Raw genomic sequence first — 18,177 nt, forward strand, 5'->3', positions numbered from 1 at the left:
TTTTTTTTTTTTTTACAAAAAAATCTTGTATTTGACACTGCATCCAAATTCCTATTCTTCACAGATGGCACCGCCCGATGTATGACCAGTTACAGCAGATACATTATGTATCGGTGGAGGCTGAAAACTGACTCATTCTTGCTGGTAACCAAAGCAGGAACCATCTGTGACACAATCTGCAGAAATAGAAAATTGCTGTTAGTTATGCACAAAGCATGTATATATTTTTTTCAATATATAATTTTTCTTGCAATTTTTTTTTTAAAAACGATAACTTCAACAAATCCAACATATTTGATTGATAACATTTTCATCCGGTACGCAGACTGGAAAAACAAGAGTTTGGTCTATGACATACTTTTGGGATACTTATTGGAGATCATTCACTCAATTGGTACCCAAACTCTTAGTTGGAAGGACATAAGGGAAACATAAATAAAAGTTAAAAAAAAAATATAAACAATAAAATTACAGCAATCATCAATGCACAACATGTTTTAACATCTTTTGCTTAATATTTACAATTTTTAACTGTAATATTTACTCGTTTCAATCGTTTCAAAGTATTTATTCTGTGAAAGTATTTATACCTGTGAAATGTGAGAAATTCTCTTCTCATAGTATACAGAAAGGTTCAGCCAAAGAAAATGTTTCATGCACTTGGACAGAAGTCCTCATGGAAGTCTATCACAAGTACTACAAATAACTCCTATATTTATATATTTAGGAGGTCAGGTCTTTGGTCTGTACATATTCTGCTGTACATATTTATTTAGGTGTCTAGTCGGATGGGTATATTTATTCTGAGGTCCATACTTTAAATTTAGAGGGTTTGGTCTGGGGTCTATATGCTTCCCATGCCATAAATGTTTAGCTGGTGTAAAAGCTGCTGTTCTCCTGAATTCGGCATCGTCTTTCTTTTGTTTCTACTCCTCACCGTTCCGGAGATATGACGCCATCCTCCCTGTATATAAATCTAGTGTTCTAAGCCAAGTGGGTGTGAAATTAGCTCTTCTCTGTGGGCGTATTCTTGATGCTCACACCCAGTTGGCTAAAAAAAAAACTAGATTTGTATATAGGGTAGATGGCAGCGTATCTCAGGAACTGGGAGGCGCAAGAGCAAAATAAAAACTATGCCAGATTCAGGAGAACAGCAAAATTTGTACTAGGTATAAAAAATATTTATGGCAAATAGACCTTTTTTTTAAAGTTCGTATTTATTTGGAATTTCGATCCAGTATTTGTATTATGCTGTATTTATATATTATATATAAGGGTCTATATTCTGGTCATGTAATATTTTCTGGGGTCTGTTTAGTTAGTGGTTTTGAGTCTGTAGTGATATTTGGTGTCTATATTAATTTTTTTTAAATCTGTTTTTATTCTGGACTTTGTATATGTTCAGGGCATGATGAAGCTCATGGAGAGCTATATGTTAAAATAAATGAGATGGATTTTTTTTCTTATTCTGCATTTTGGAACCTAATTTGCCACTGAAATGTTATTTGCAAAACTAGGATGTGGATTTTTATTTCAAATATAGGACTTTAGTCTGGATGTTTTTTACTTACAATATGACTATGTGGTTAGTAATGGAGAGGCATCTTGTAGAGGTCTCTCCATTACTAACCCCTGTGTTTGATGTCACTGGATTATCCAAAGGTGACATCAACAGCACAAATATTACCCCACTTGCCACCGCCTCAGGGCAAGTGGGAAGAACATCGGAAAGCGCACATGACCCCTTTCCAGCCTGAGAATACCAGCCCCCGGCTCTCTGCTTTAACTTGGCTGGTTCCCACAAATTGGGTGACCCTATGCCATTTTTTTAAATTACCGTATTTTCCGGCATATAAGACGACTGGGCGTATAAGACGACCCCCCAACTTTTCCAGTTAAAATATAAAATCTTCTTAAAAGTCGGGCGTCTTCTTATACGCCGTATGTCATCTTATAGGGCCGGTGACTAATGTGCCTTTTGGGGGGGAGTGGTCCTGATGAGGAAGAGGGGGCATCTCACAGGAAAGTGTGAGTGGAGTATCCCCCATTACCTCATTGTAGCTGCAGTGTGGGGTGCTGGGGAGCGGCGGCGGCCACCACCCCACAGCACAGCACCCATGCAGCACAAAGAGGAGCAGCAGCTGCCGCCTCTCCCCAGCACAGAGACCCCATGCTGCAGCTACAATGAGGTAAGGGGGGATACTCCACTCACACTTTCCTGTGAGACGCCCCCTCTTCGTCATCGGGACCACTCCCCCCCACCCACCATATACACATTGGTGTCTGCACTCGGCGTACAAGACGGCACCCGGCGTATAAGATGACCCCCGACTTTTAAGAAGATTTTCAGGGGTTAAAAAGTAGTCTTATACGCCAGAAAATACAGTATTTATTGAAATACGTTAAAAACCTGCATGAGGACTCCTCTATTTCTGATAGCTAGGCATGATAAAGCTGACAGCTGAGGGTTGCAGCCTGCAGCTGTCGGTTTTGCCATGCTGGTTATCAAAAATAGAACATACCCCAAAGTCATTGGTTTTTATTTATTTATAGCACAGGCGCCGGCTGATGAATACTCCCATCAGTGGCGCTGCTCTCGCTGTTATCAGCGACAGCATGTGTAGGCTGATGTGAGTACTACTCCTATCAGCTGACGTCTCTGTGACCAGCGGTAAACTGTGTACTGCTGGTCACAGCTGCTGGCTCATGCTGTCTTCTGATGATCTTACCGCCAATCAGAAGCAGTGTTTGCCGCACTGTCATGCGGATGACAGCGTGGCAGACAATGGCGGTTTGGGCCCACCATACATTTGAATGGGGTCTGGGTTCCAGTTCGCGTTCCATTCGGGTACCCGAAGCAAACTTTCTTTTAAATGTTCGTCCTAACACTCCGGACCCAAACACCCAGTGGTTTGCCCATTACTAGTTACAACCACTTGATACTAATATTTTTATTATAGAATTTCACAATATATTGGATCCCAGGTACCACATTAATTACATTTTTTTTCTCTCCTATTCTTAGTATGCCAGCGTTGAGCAAGATGGGGAAAATTACATGACTTCATCTGACTTTGTGCAGAAATACCTCGGACTGCACAGTGACAAACCTTTCAATCCCAAGACTGTGGAGCTGTTGGGAGGAGTTGCTGATCAGACCAAGGATGGGTGAGGCGTGATATGTATCTTTTTATCTGTTTTATCAGGTCATTGTTGCTTTATTGCTTTGCATTTACATTGCTTGTACTCTGTAATGTGGTCGCAATTGTAGGATACAATGGAGAGGAGCCAATAGTTAATTCTAGATGTATGTAACCAGATATGTGTCATATGAAGATTCATATAGATTATGTGTTTTATTTCTTATTTCTGTGTATCGCATCCATACCAGTTATGGAACCATTCCATAAGGTTCTTAATTGGCATATGATATTCAAGAGGGAATCTGTTAGTAAGATCAACCCCTTCTCACCCCCTAAACTGCTTATATGGACATGCAGGTCTTTGAAATATAAAATCCATTGACAATTTTATCTTTTATCTGTTGCTGCATTTCTTGAGTAATTAGCCTTTTAATTCATATGCAAATGATGTATTAAGTGCACTTAAAGTGCCTCTTACTCCCCAGGTTATTTCCTCCACCAAACATCAGCCTTTTTTAGTTTGATTGATAGTTGACTGTGTCTGTTTAACATCAGGCACCAGGCAAGAAACTCAGACAGTGGGCTATCAACCAAACTAAAGAGGCTAGTACTGGGCAGGGAAACAGTCTGGAGAGGCAGTGGCCCAGGAAGTGGTCTGTCATGCCCAGGAAGTGGTCTGTCATGCCCAGGGAACTTACAGCAACATTTGCATGTGAATGGAAATACTAATTGCTTCGGAATGCAGCAACAGATAGAAGATATAAAGGTTTTGATGGATTTACATTTCAAAGACCTGCATACCAATGTATGTGGCTTGGAGAGGTTGATCTTAATGACAGATTCTCTTTAATATCAATGTTTCATAGACACATTTTACGTAGTAGACTATTAACAGAATTTTAGATATACTATAGTATATTAAAGGGGTGGTCAAAAAAGAAATTTTCATTCCAAATCCCTATCTATATATAGTCATAATCTAATGTAATTTCTAATATACTTTATTTAAAAATTCCCTATCCTTCCCTAACTACACTACCTACAGCTTTTCTTTTTTTTTTCCGGAATGATTCTTTGTTTGAGAATCCCAGTGCATGCTGGAATACTGAAACAAAGCGTTATTAGGAGGCAGAGACTGGGGCTGCTGCCGCAGCCTCTGCCCCATCCCTGCAGCAATCAGTAAGCTTCGTTTCAAGGGCTGGTCTAGTCCTTGGTCTGTCACTGTGTACAATGACAGTGCGCTCTGTCACTGTGTGATGTGTACAATGACCGTGCGCTCTGTTGCTGGCTCAGATCAGTAGTAATGAGCCAGCAACAGAGCGTACACTGCCAGTGTGTGTTGTAAGTGACCACAGAAAAGAGAAAAGCAGTTAGATAATGTAGTTAGGGAAGGAGAGGGAATTTTTAATTATAGTATAATATAAAATAAATTAGATTGTGTCATTAAGTAGATAATCCTAAATGACTAATACTAATTAGTGTTTCGGAACCATTCCTTTAATTTATCATCCACAAATCCCAAAGGAGACCTCTCATTAAAAAAAAACAAAAAAAAAACATTTTATTAAAAAGAAAAAAAAAAAAACATTCCCACTTCTGCAACAAAATACAAATTTTTTCAAATTTGCTTAAAAAAATAAAGATGATTCCTATTAATGTGTGAACTACCCAGTAATCCCAGGCAGGAGTCGGGTCTGAACTCGTTGGTTGTGTGCTGCCGCAATGTTCTGCTATCACGTATCTAAAAGGTATGAGAAATAAAGCATCCGGGGGCCGTGTACAGCAAACAAACCCCGCACTGCATTTGCATAAAAAAAATCCAAGATCTATTTGCACATAATCCGTGGGTGTCAAAATATTTATCTGCTGGAAGATATTTCTCAGTTTTGACAAATGGGGCCTGAACACCGTTACTTCCATCTTTACTTAGTGGCTTAAACCTGAAATCACCCCGGCTAAAATGTGTCCCGATTATAAAGATCTGACCAAATCTGTTCGTACTTTATTTCCCAGTATTGACAAACCTCCGATCAGTCCGCACTTTTGTAGCGCAGTCACAAAGCCATCAGTGTTTCGGATTGCGATCCTCGCCATCAGATAGACTCGCTAGCAAAATGTAAATCGGAAATAGAAAAGCGCCGTGTTACCTGAGCGGTACATTAGCCTCCCGGCCCGTCTGCTTCCCCTGCTCAGAGCTCCATCTGCTTAAATCTCTGTCAACACATGCGGGGTCTGACACAAGATAACACACTGCACTGTGCATTAAGTAAAAAGTGAACAAGTGCAGAGATTGCCAGCGAGATAATAACGGTAAATGTTTACAGAATGTATCACTTTGTTAACTCGAGACCTCTGCCGCCTGTTCCCGCTCCTCTGACAAAGTGCATTTATTTTCTTATCCGCAGGTTGATCTCTTTCCAAGAGTTTCTGGCATTCGAGTCGGTGTTGTGTGCCCCCGATGCTATGTTCATTGTGGCTTATCAGTTATTCGATAAGAGCGGCACTGCAGAGGTAACATTCGGTAAGAATACATTAACGGAAAAGTCAAAGAGCACAAAGAACCTGGGGATTTTAAGTGTTTTAGGGGAAGAGCGGCCTTTCACCTGGGGGGAAAGAAAATTACTTTGTACCCATGCAAGATGCACTTGTATTACGATGTGTTTCAGCGGGCAAACGTGATCGTTACCATAACGTTGTATTTGCCCCATGAAAAAGTTAAAGAGCCCCCGAAGACGAAGAGTTAAAATTTAGGTCCGAATTGGTGTTGGTTTGTTTTTTTTTTGCTATTTCAATGCAGGGATAAGAGGGGACATTATGGGTCAATCACTTATTTAGTTGAGGGAAGTAAAGATAGAAAGAAACATCTTCACATGAGATCTGCCTCTGCCAGAAGCAGCGTGTGCAACCGACCGGATGCTGGGTAATAACACAGAGCCGTAGGCCGAACCAGAGATGCCCATAGGCTCGTCCCTGCCAACCCGATCATTTCACCCCGTAGGTCGCTCAGCCAGTACTACTTTCTGTACCACCTGAAGCTGATGTGTGAAATTGTAGCACCATCCAGCAGTGATCAGAGAACGACCTGGTGTGATGCAGATAAATATAGAAACATTTTAGCTGTATTTTTTTTTTCATGTCCATAGCATCTAATGCTTCTATCTTAATCTAATGCTTCTAATTTAATATATCCTTTTTTTTAACAAGATATTGAGGCATACTTTTTTATCAAGTTACATATTTAAAGGAACAGTAAACCTAAAATCTGCAGCATCACAATAACTATTCTGTATGTACAAATGCATCTTATATCTTTTCCCATAAGGGCTCGTGCAGACGGCCGTGTTTTCGGTCCGAGCGCGATCTGACAAATCATCAGATTGCGCTTGCACCGATGTTATACTGCGGGGCCGTGTACATGTCCGAAATTGCAGCATGCCCGAGTTTGATCCGATATTTGGATCCCATTCGGCCATGCAAACTGGGTTGCCAACCTTGCAGAAATCCCAGGACCATCGCTAAAAATAAAGCACTTTTTTGCACTGTAAAAAAATAAAAAATAAAAATTTGAAGGCGTCTGTGATTTTTTTTTTTTTAAAGCTGAAGAAACTTGTATAAATAATTCTGACTGTAATTATCATCATTTGACAGTTTGCAGTGAATGCAGCTGATGTCTCATTATGGGCTGCAGACATGTATTCATTTACTTTATTTTTTATCACTTATAATCATAATGATTTATTATGGCTTTCCAATGTGTCCGTAAAAAAATACTGTCTGTTCTGGATTTTTTGATAAGCTGTCCAGAAAAAATGAAAAATCAGGTTGGCAAGTCGATGAGTGCGTGAAAATCATCGGACTGCGCTCAGATGACATCTGAAAGCAGCTTGATTTCCAGACTGAGAGAAGATGGAGCAATTTTTTTTCTATCTGCTCCACATCTGAGAGAATCAGAGACTGATCAGACTCTGATCAGCATAATCGGCCCAGTTGTCTCAGATAAGAGGATACATGGTTATCTGCACCGTCACCCAAATGTTTCTAGTATTTTGGATCTGCAAGTAGTTACTATGGCAAGTGTGTTTCTTATGATGGCCATACACGTTATTTTCGGGCAAACCCACTGATTTCAGTACTTCAGGGGCAAACAACCTGGGAAGTGAGGGGAAGAGTGTTCCGATACTTAAAGGGCTGGCAGACTGCTGATGAAGATTTGATGGCCAATTACAGAGAATTAAGACAGTTCCTGTACGTAGTAGACAGTTTTATCTTGTATGATACCAGCAAACCATGATTTTATTGTGGTGTTGTGCCCAAAGACTCTTTAATTTAATGTTAACATTTACTTTAGTGATAATATATTTATTATTTGTCCTATTGAAACATCGCTGTTATTTACTGTTTTTTATTAGTTTGTCTGGTTCAGACCATCCAGACTGCACTGCCCAGGCTCTCACACGGCGACCTCTCCACTAACACATTGATCTATGTGTGGTATGAAAACCAACCAAGCAGAAATATCATCCTATTATTTTTATTAAATATATCTTTAATTAACACTTAATTTTCAATGGGAATGAGAATAATACAAGTTGCAATTCTTCATTTGTGAATCCTATGCAGAATAACAGTAACAATAGTTGTCAATTATATGGTAAAAATACTGATCTTCCTTTTTTAAAGGGAAAATGTTATATGTCGGTTAAAATCCAAAACCTGGAATCAAAATCTTAAAAGGGTCATGCAGCACTGCTCATTTCTGCATGGGCTGTTGGGAGACGGAGCTGCACTTCAGGCAGTGATCAGAAACCAGAAATGTATCATATTTCCTATCTTAATTAATACGATACTTGAATGAATGTTTTTGCCTTAGAAAATATCCCACTCAAGAGTCTCTCAACGCTCAGTGCATAAATGACAAGCCCTGCAAAATCCCTTTAAAGAGGACCTTTCAATGAATTTTTTAAAATTTAAATTTAACCCCCCTCTGATTTCTGCTGCCTCGCTGATTCTGGAACAGTTTTTCTTTTTTTTGCTGCGCCCCTCCATTCCTACGTTATGCCCCTTTGTAATAATGCTGCAAATTTTCCCTTCAACCAACTGGGCGTATACATGGAACTTCTCTGTCTTTTGATTGGCCATCAACAGAGGAGAAAAAGCAGATGCCCAAAGAAAAATTTAAGGGAAAATTTCTACCATTATTACTGGGGGGCGTAACTTTAGAACGGAGGGGCACAGACGAAAAAGAAAAACAGATCCAGAATCAGTGGAACAGCTCTAATTAGAGCAGTCACTCAGATTATATTTAAAAAAAATTATGAAAAATCCTCTTTAATTAATTAAGCAACGGCATTTAGTCAGCACTGTATGATTCTCTTGTCTTGCCATCTATGATCTACGTATGGAAGAGATTGCAAAATGTTAAATCAGTGGATGATCAATAGAATATACAATAATTGGGTCCATATCTCCCATTGACTCATATGAGCAGCAGCGATGGTGCTCGGCCACCGCTGCATACAATGATCTTTCCCAAAATGCAAACTGTTGGCGCATAGATAGTCTAGAAGGATTTGCAGAAGTTCTGGACTAATACCGATGGCAATCATAATTTGCTCATTACAGTTGTGGCAGTACTTTGTCATTGGACTAATCTGAGCATTGGTTTATTATGAGGATTAGCAATGTGATTGTCTAAAATAAAATTGCAAGACGCGAATCCTGCAGTGTTGCCATTAATTCCTGTAAATGGTGAGTTGCAGAATTGCCGGAGATCATGTGTAATTCTATCTCCGCATCATACAATCCAGCATCTTACTGACCTTTCTAGCTGTGAAGACAAAATCTAATTTCATCACTTATTTTTCTAAAGAAAATGTTAAGGAAATCTTTGGACAAACCATCATTCATCACCATATCCCATTTAACTGGGACTGCGAGTTCATCAGACTTCACTTCGGGCACAACCGGAAAAAACATCTTTCCTACTTGGAATTCACAGAATTTTTACAGGTAAGATATTTTTTACTTTTAATTATTAGGAAAGAAAGAAAAAAAAGAATGCAATCTTAAAAGTTTATACAATTTGATGGTGCCTTTACCTGGCACTTGGGCTTTTCCTATAACAGTAAAATTGCAGGGACTGGAAACATAAGCAATCTCAAGAAGAGATGACTAGTACCACATCCGATACACTGTAGGTGGATTTAGATCTCTAATTTCTGATTGTTTAATGGATCAATGTATTAATTATGTAAAATGTAATTGGAAACTGCAAATAAAACTGATTTGATTCTAATTTAGTTCCCATATGGCTTGCCTGTTTATTAAACAGTAACCGTCATTTTTATTTAATAAATCAATACTACCCATAAAAAAAGAACCATATATATATATATATATATATATATATATATATATATATCTCTTATCAGAGATATCTGCTTCTTTCTCCTCCTGGTTTGATCTTTGAGTGAAGACAGATTTTCCCATTACTCATATAGGAGATGACAGTTGGTGCTTAGAAGATTCTATGGAGGGAGGAGCTTGAGACCCAGACATTCCGCTATAAGTTGTCTTGAAATGACAGTTACAGTTTTCCATAGAATGTTATGAGCACCAGCTGTCATCTCCTATCTTCGTGATGGGAATATCTGCAGACACTGAAGACAGATTTTACCTGTGAACTGAAAATTTTGAGAATGGAAAATATTAGTGTTTCACGTATACTGGTGATTTATGAAAAAAATAGATTAAAACTACAGTTACTCTTTATATCCTAATGTCTGAGCCCAATTCACTTGAAAACCATAAACTACATATAAATGCTAAAAAAAACCAAACAGATAAATAGTTCTCGGAATAAATAAAATAGATTTTTTTCCCCTTCAGTATTTTTAGAATTTGACAGATTGTTGTCATTTTAAATAACAGAATCAGTCCTGCTCTGTTAGTTTTACTATTATTTAATCTACAGATCCTCTTACTAATTAAAATAGAAGAATAAGTAATATTTACTTTTATTCAGCCAAATTTAAAAAGTTGCTACATTTTTATTTATTTATTTTTTATTTTTATTTTGACCAGCATAGACGCTAGGAAATTTTGCAAATCGCTTTATTAAGGAATTTGTCTTTACATGCACATTTTTACAGGGATTAAGGGAATCTGTCAGCAGATTTTTGCTATGGAATCTGAGAGCAGCATGATGTACGGGAAAGATACCCTGATTCCAGGGATGTGTCACTTATTGGGCTGCTTGGTACAGTTTTGATAAAACCTCTGTTTTCTCTACTGTTGATGTAGCAGTGGGCTGAATGCTGATTGGCAGCTTCGTTTGTACATTCTAAGCAAGCTGCCAATCAGTGGTGAGGGGCAGAGTTACACAAATTAGCCTGACTGTCTTGCACATGAGACCTAGTCCTGCAGTGATAATCTCCTGGTGATGAAACCCTGATTGTATTAAAATTACAGCAAACTGCTGAGCAAGTGACACATCCCTGTAATCAGGCTCTCTGCCCCTACATTATGCTGCTGTCATATTTAATAAGAAAAACCTGCTGACAGATTTCCTTTAAATGGCTTCCCTGCTTTTCCCCAGTCTGTTTGCCTGCCTTTAGCTGCACTGATATCAGAATGTACGGTACTCATCTGGAGTACTGACCATGGCAGTGAAAGAGATTGTATGGAGGAACACACAATATTAATTTCATCCTTCTCTGAATTTCAGGAGTTGCAGCTGGAGCATGCTCGACAGGCCTTTGCTCAAAAGGACAAAAATAAATCTGGCTTGATAACGGCTTTGGACTTCAGCGACATCATGGTTACTATACGGTCACATATGCTCACATCGTTTGTGGAGGAAAACCTCGTCTCTGTAAGTGACAGGCGCAGCCACTACTGGTTTAATAATAAGTGAAACACCCTAATTTAACAATTTTGGAAATATTGTATGTTCACACGCGGCAGAAGTGCAGCACGTTTGGTGTGTCAAATACGCAGCATTCTACATTACCAGCAAAATCGACGAGTTTGGTGAAATCTCAGGCACACGCTGTTTTGGGGGTTTTTTTTGCGCATATTGGGAGCCGTGCTGCCTTTTTTACCAAATTCTCACCCATTCAAATGACTGGTTGAAAACTCAAGGATAAAGCATGAAAAACGCATGTAATGTAAGCAGCGTTTTTTTCCCCTGCCAACACCTGCATTTTTCATGCAGAAAAAAAAACACTGCAAAAACTCAGTGTGAACACACCCTTATATTATATCCAAATAGTAATACAGAATAAGATAGTATTTTTTTATTTTTTATTTTTACAAATGGTCTAAATTCTGTTCCTTTATTTTTTTAACCACTTACCACTGCAGTTGATTTTTGTTGTTGTCTTTTGTTTACTAAGCTTCTGGGACCCACTAGGTATGGTGCAGATTTAGCTTCTTCTGCACCTACTCCCATACCTGCTGGACATGTACCGCAGATGTTGCATCCATTAGTTTACAGCTAGCATCCATCATTTATCTTTCTGATAAAATAAAAGCTTACTCATTTGCTTTCCAGTTGCTGCACCTTTTCCTGCTCCAGTTCTTGCACCCCATTTCCACACAACATAAAAAGTGCCGGTCTCACCTTGGACAGTTCTCTGTTACTATATGTAGATTCTGGCAACTTTTAAGATGGCTTTCAACGTCTTTATACTAGTCACTCCACTTAGCAGGATCCAAGGAGGGATCTCGCCTTTCCTGCATAAACCCTTGGGTTGAGTCCATGTCGTAGCTACTGGCCGGTTGAGTGAGTTGGCAGTAGCCTGTTGAAAACCATCAGGACAGTAATAAATACAAAATCAGCAGGCAGGGATGAGGTTGAGGTCAAGGAACGGGTCAAAACCAGAGTGACGTAATAAAAGACTAAATCAGCAATCGAGTCAGGCTTCTGGGAAGCCCAAGGTCAAGTCCAAGTATCAATCCAGCTATGGCCGTAGAGTAGTAGTTCACAAGCCAGGTCAGTTATCAGGAATACCTATCTGGAATCTAGCACCATGAGCAGAAGAAACTCTTGTAGCAGAATGTTTAAAGAACATTTGTCACCATTATTTTTTTTGCTGCCCCATCTTTGAGAAGCGAAAAGTATGGGCAGAAATACTTATTTCAGCAGTGGCACCTTCCTGTAGTTTTGATAAAACACTTTATCTGCTGCAGCTCTGCTAGTCCTCTCAGTGATGAAATCTGGCTATGTAGTCCTTCATAGTCATGAGCTTCATCCACCATTGATTTTCAGCTTTCTGCCTATGCACAGTATACACAATAAGCTGTCAAATCAGTTATGTAGGCGGGGATATACAGAACTCATCACCGAGAGGACTAGCAGAGCAGTAGCAGATATATGAATTATCCCATTAAAAAAAGATCACCTATCCACTGATGATGACTGTATGTTTGACGGGGTTCCTACTGCTGACACACTCACCGATCCCGAGAATAGGGGTCCCATGTGAGTGGAGCTCAAGTGTGACTGATGGCCACTGTTCCATCACTTCTGTAGGTCTATGGGAGCCATAGTGTACTTGTCTACCACCCACATGCCACCACTGCTTCCTTTACACTGGACCCCCATCTTTGTGATCAGTGCAGACCCCCCCCCCCCAAATGTTTATTTTTTTTTTTACTTTTCTTTATTTTCAGAAATGCTCTATCTCCAAATAGGTTTATAAAATCATAAATGGGAAAGTTTGACGCTGTATAACCCAACGTTATATGGTTAATTAGTAAATTCTATGAGCAAAAGCTGGAAAGTCTGGTCACATAAAGCCAAGATTATCTAAATTACCCGCAGCAGCACTTCTAATCATGCATTTTTCTTCTTTTTTAGGCTGCAGGAGGAAGCATCTCCCACCAAGTGAGCTTCTCCTACTTCAATGCTTTTAACTCTTTGCTCAATAACATGGAGCTTGTAAGAAAGATATACAGCACTTTAGCAGGATCCAGAAGAGACTTGGAGGTCACCAAAGGTAGCGTCTTTTTCTTTTAGGCTTTCTCTTGTGTATTGTTAGACATTTCCAAATAGCGGTGAAGAAGTGCCACCTTTTACGATCACCATATCATTCTTCTTTTCTTCTCTTCGATCTGTCACCAGGTTAATTTTGGCCAGTTTTTATTCTATTATTCCCACTGCTCCCCTGAATATTCAGTTTTCATTTATATTTTTCTTATAAATTCACAATATAGTTCCAGTAATATGGTCTCTTTTTTTTTACTGCTATATTTTATGGTCTTTCCGAGGGGCTGTAGCTCACAGGTCTGTCTAGGATTATCCAGTGCGAGGTTTGCACCCTGATTTTTGCTTCAAAAGCCAAAGGACTTGCAGTGATGTTCATACTGCTATCTTTATTTAAAATAAAGGGAAACTGTCAGCAAAAAATGACTGTTCAAACCAAGCACAAGAGCTTGGTGCACCATGGCGTGGCCAGTCAGTTCCCACCTACTGGTTTTGCATCAATTTCCGCCTTTCTCTGTCTTGATTAACAGCTTTGACTTTACGGGATCCAGCGAAGAACAAAGATAGATTGAAAATAAGAATTGCTCGGCCACATCATGTGAGCACATGTGCTTGGTTTGAACAGTCATTTTGTACTGATAGATTCCCTTTAAACATTTTATAGTTTGTCAACAGTATAAAAAAAGAAGTTTGATAGGTGCAAGTCTTACTTGTAGGGCCCTGTTTAGGTGGAGAAAGGACGATTTCTCCATTGAAGTCTGTGGGAGTTAGAGAGGCGAAATTATATATCGGGCATTTATGGCATATTTTATAGAATTTGGCTTTAAGTACATTATCTCTTTAATGTTACCAAAAGTTAATGTATTATGTCAAAAGCCACAAGCAAATTGTAGAATACTATACCAATATGTTGTTAATTAAAGGGAGACTGTCAGCACAGAATGACTGTTCAAACCAAGTACAGGCGCTCGGACAATCATTTATATACACCTTCCACCTGCTTGGTTTCGCCTCTGTCTCCACCCTTCTTTGGCTCTATGAAGCCAGAGCTGTCAATCAAAGAGGGGGGAATGGAGAAGGGAAAACAAGCAGGTGGGAAGGTGCGCCTAAATGTTTGGCCACGCCATGGTACACCAAGCACCTGTGCTTGGCTTGAACATTCTGTGCTCATAGTCCCTTTAAAGGGGTTGTCCACTACAAGGACAACTCCTTCTCATACCGCACGCTTGACCCCAATAGAAAAGCCTGTACTTGCCTCTCATGCCGATGCCGTTCCCGCAGAGTCGGCACTCTCTCTCCCCGGGGCTCTTGTGCGGTTGCATAATACGTGGTGCCCTGCGCTGGAGTCACTGTTCTCGCCTTCGGACAAATTGAACATGAAGAGGAAGTCAGTGATCAACTGGACTTCCTCTTCATGTTCAATTTGTCCGAAGGCGGGGACGGTGACGCCAGCACTGATTGGGCGCCAGGATTACGTGTCACAACAAGTGATGAGTGATCGTGCGCTTAGTAAGTGTTATCTGAGCATGCTCATGTTCTAATAGAGTATCTTCGGCGTGCTCGAATACTATGTTCGAGTCGCTGTTGCTGCATGTGTTGCGGCTGTTGAACAGTCGCAACATATGCAGGAATTGCCTAACAAACAGAAAATCCCTGCATGTGTTGCGACTGTCGAACAGCTACGAGACATGCAGCCGCGGGGACTCGAACATATTATTCGTGCACACCAAAGATACTCTATTAGCATGCGATCATGCTTGGATAACACCTAATCCGAGCACACTCGCTCATGACTAGTCACAACAACCGCACAGGAGCCCCAGAGACAGCGAGTCCTGACACTGCGGGAACGGCATCGGCACGGGAGGTTGACCATAAACTTTTTTTTATTGGGGCCAATCCTGGGGTGTGACAAGGAGTTGTCCAAGTAGTGGACAACTTCTTTAAGGGCTTCAAAAAGTAACATTTTAAAAATTATTTTCCTGTTGAATTTTGCAGAGGAATTTGCAAATTCTGCAAACAAATTTGGGCAGATCACTCCACTGGAAATTGACATTCTCTATCAACTATCAGATTTATTCAATGCTACTGGGTAAGTTGTTGTGGCTCTGTTTTTTTTTATTCTTTAAAGAAAGAGTAAATGTGATTTTTGTTTTAAAGTTACAGACCACCTTTGCAACCAGTTTTTACATTTTTGTTGCCCATTAAAAAAGGGGAAAAAATTAGGATTTGCAAATCCTCTTAATTAAAAATATATTTTGTATCTACAGTGTTTTTGCAGTTTTTTTCGTCACTTGGAAACAAAATGGGAAAAAAAAACCCTAAGTCTAATAGTGCAGTCGCACCGCCTTCCATGTGTTCCCCAGTTCTTGCAAACATAGAAAGGATAGATCAGCAGGAAAGGGGGACACATTCATGGCAAAAGGATTTTGATCAGACTACATGTTTGTTATTTTGTAGTCTGTTACCATGGAGATACATAAGTCTCCAAAGGAACTGAAGGCATAAAATTCTAGTAGAATTTTAATTTCCCCAATGCTGAAGAAATGTAGTAATACATGGTAAAATGAATGGTCATTCATGTGATAAAAGGACCGCTCGAGCCAGAATGGAAACCATATGTACACAAATGCTCTCCATTCTGGCTCATACAAAGGGGTCTTAAATGGGGGGAAAACCCCTCTATGATGTCCTTATTTCCTGGCGTGACATAAAAACATGGGTTTTCTTTGTAGGGCTACCCCTTCAATTTTGTAATATGCTTTAACAATTGGGGGAGGAATAAGGATAATCCAGAGGAAAACCACATAAACATGTAAATCCTTTTGTCTCGCTCCTTTTTGTTTTTGTTATTTTATCAGTATTTTTTTTGTGTTACATGTTATATATGTTTTTTGCTGTTTCCTTGCAGACGTCTTACTCTTACAGATATTGAAAGAATAGCACCATTAGAGGAAGGGGCATTACCTTATAACCTCGCTGAACTCCAGAGACAGGTAGGCGAAGGCTCAACAACATCGGACAGTAAAAAATACATAAAATATAGACCCAAAACATCACAGTGTCAAGAATGTAAAAAAAATATGAACAAGTCTTTCTTTATTACTTCAGCTTGTGAAAAATGGTCACATTTCAGAATATGTGACAAACGATATTGAAAATAACTGACATTTAAACAATAGAAAACGTTAGGGAAAATTGATTTCATAATTAAAGGGAAACTGTCATGTAAAAAAAGCGCTTTTAACCTGCAGGTATGGGGTTAATCTGCAGGTCAACGGGCTTTAAAAACCACACAGCAGCCGCACTGGAAGCCCGACTAACGGAAGGAAATGAACTTTACTTCCTCCCAGCAACCTCCAACTTTCAGTCATAGAGGCATGGTCAGAGAGATTTCAGTTACTGTTCACTACATAGTGAACGGTGGCTGTAACCACACCCCCTGGCACTGATTGACAGCTGACTCGGTAACGTATCCATGCTGAGTCCGCTCTCAATATTTGAACAAGAGGCCCATCATGAACTTTATGCTACCCAGTTCTTATGTCTATGGTACTTTGAACATAAGTAATTAATTTAAATAATTTTGTTGAGAATGAAAATGCAGGTTATTATGTTATGCTGTTCACAACAGATCCACATGTTTGCATGATTTTCTGTCTCTAATATGTCCTTAGCCAAAATAAATATTGTACAAACTAATATACTTGTTGTCACAACATTTTGTTTAGTGCAAAAAACATTCACCTATTGGACCGATTCTCATGATGTGTGTGTATAGTAATTGGAGTCATAATTGATAATTCAATGATGAATTGAATACATTGGTAATTAAAGGGGTATTCACATCTGCATGATCCTATCCCAATATATATTAGGTGTAATAATAATTATATCAGCAAATAGCTCTAAATAGAAATGTAGTATAGTTCTTCTGATTCGCTAATCTGCTTTCCTCATTGGAGCAGTTAACGTATCCATGGTTATGACCACTGGCAACTAACTAACTGTCACTATATGAGTGGTTGGAACCATGGATAACTAAGCTACTGCAATGCCACGTAGAGTAAGCAACCTAGCGAATCAGAAGAACTATACTACATCTTTAATTGGATGTATTTTCTCTTATTATTATTATTATTATTATTATTATTATTATTATTACCAGGGGTGGATTAAGGGTAGCCAGGGCCCCGGGCTGTTCAGACACTGTGGCCCCCCCCCCCCGGTCATGTGACGGGGGGTCATGTGACGGGGGGTCATGTGACTGGGGGTCATGTGACGGGGAGTCATGTGACGGGGGGTCATGTTATACCTGAACCAGATTATTCCAGAAAAATGGCCGGGCCCTACTCTACTGTAACCTATTAAATATTTGGTACAATATGCAATACAATTTAGCTATATTTTGATTTATTTTTCAATTTTTAAAATGACCAATATCACATACAAGGAACAAATACCACCGCACCATGTCAAGACCACATATTACCACCACTTGGTGACCAAATAGCATATTCAAGGGACAAATACCACAACACCATTTCCAGACCACATATTACCACCACATAGTGAATGAATACTACAATACTGATCAGTAATAAAAAAAACCAACACAATACTATCACCATAAGTGCCAGTATTCACAGGAGATCTGTACTTGGTATGCAGTGTCTGTGTAGAGGTAATACAGAGATCACGGGTGACATTATACACAGGAGCTCTGTATATAATGTATAGGTAATACAGTGATTACTGGTGACATTGTACACAGGACCTCTGTATATAGTATACAGTGTATAGTGTCAGTGTATAGGTAACACTGACTCACCAGTGACGTCTCTAGGTGAAGTCCTTCATCTTTCATCCAGCACAGACCGCCATCATTTCTTCCAGCCAGGACTCGTTTCTGCAGGAAATAACACAGTTATCTCGAGCTCCGCTTGCAGAACACATTACTTAATTTTTCCCAACTTCTACATTACACCACATGAAGAAAAAAAGGCGACATAGTGTCACTCTGCACAGTAACAGGACCGCTCCCCC

General features: G+C 39.5%; 1 protein-coding gene across 1 annotated transcript in view; it reads left to right on the top strand.

Moving 5' to 3' along the window:
• SLC25A12 (solute carrier family 25 member 12) overlaps window positions 1-18,177 on the top strand; it is a 160,257-nt gene that overhangs the window by 55,299 nt on the left and 86,781 nt on the right. The window contains exons 3-9 of the mRNA XM_077272706.1: window positions 3,026-3,168; window positions 5,549-5,664; window positions 9,013-9,152; window positions 10,870-11,016; window positions 13,006-13,144; window positions 15,130-15,223; window positions 16,043-16,127. Of these exons, the coding sequence (XP_077128821.1) occupies window positions 3,026-3,168; window positions 5,549-5,664; window positions 9,013-9,152; window positions 10,870-11,016; window positions 13,006-13,144; window positions 15,130-15,223; window positions 16,043-16,127 (864 nt within the window). The remainder of the gene's footprint in view (window positions 1-3,025; window positions 3,169-5,548; window positions 5,665-9,012; window positions 9,153-10,869; window positions 11,017-13,005; window positions 13,145-15,129; window positions 15,224-16,042; window positions 16,128-18,177) is intronic.

The sequence above is a fragment of the Ranitomeya variabilis genome, chromosome 7, assembly GCF_051348905.1.
Source record: "Ranitomeya variabilis isolate aRanVar5 chromosome 7, aRanVar5.hap1, whole genome shotgun sequence".
In the NCBI taxonomy this organism is placed as follows: Eukaryota; Metazoa; Chordata; class Amphibia; order Anura; family Dendrobatidae; genus Ranitomeya; species Ranitomeya variabilis.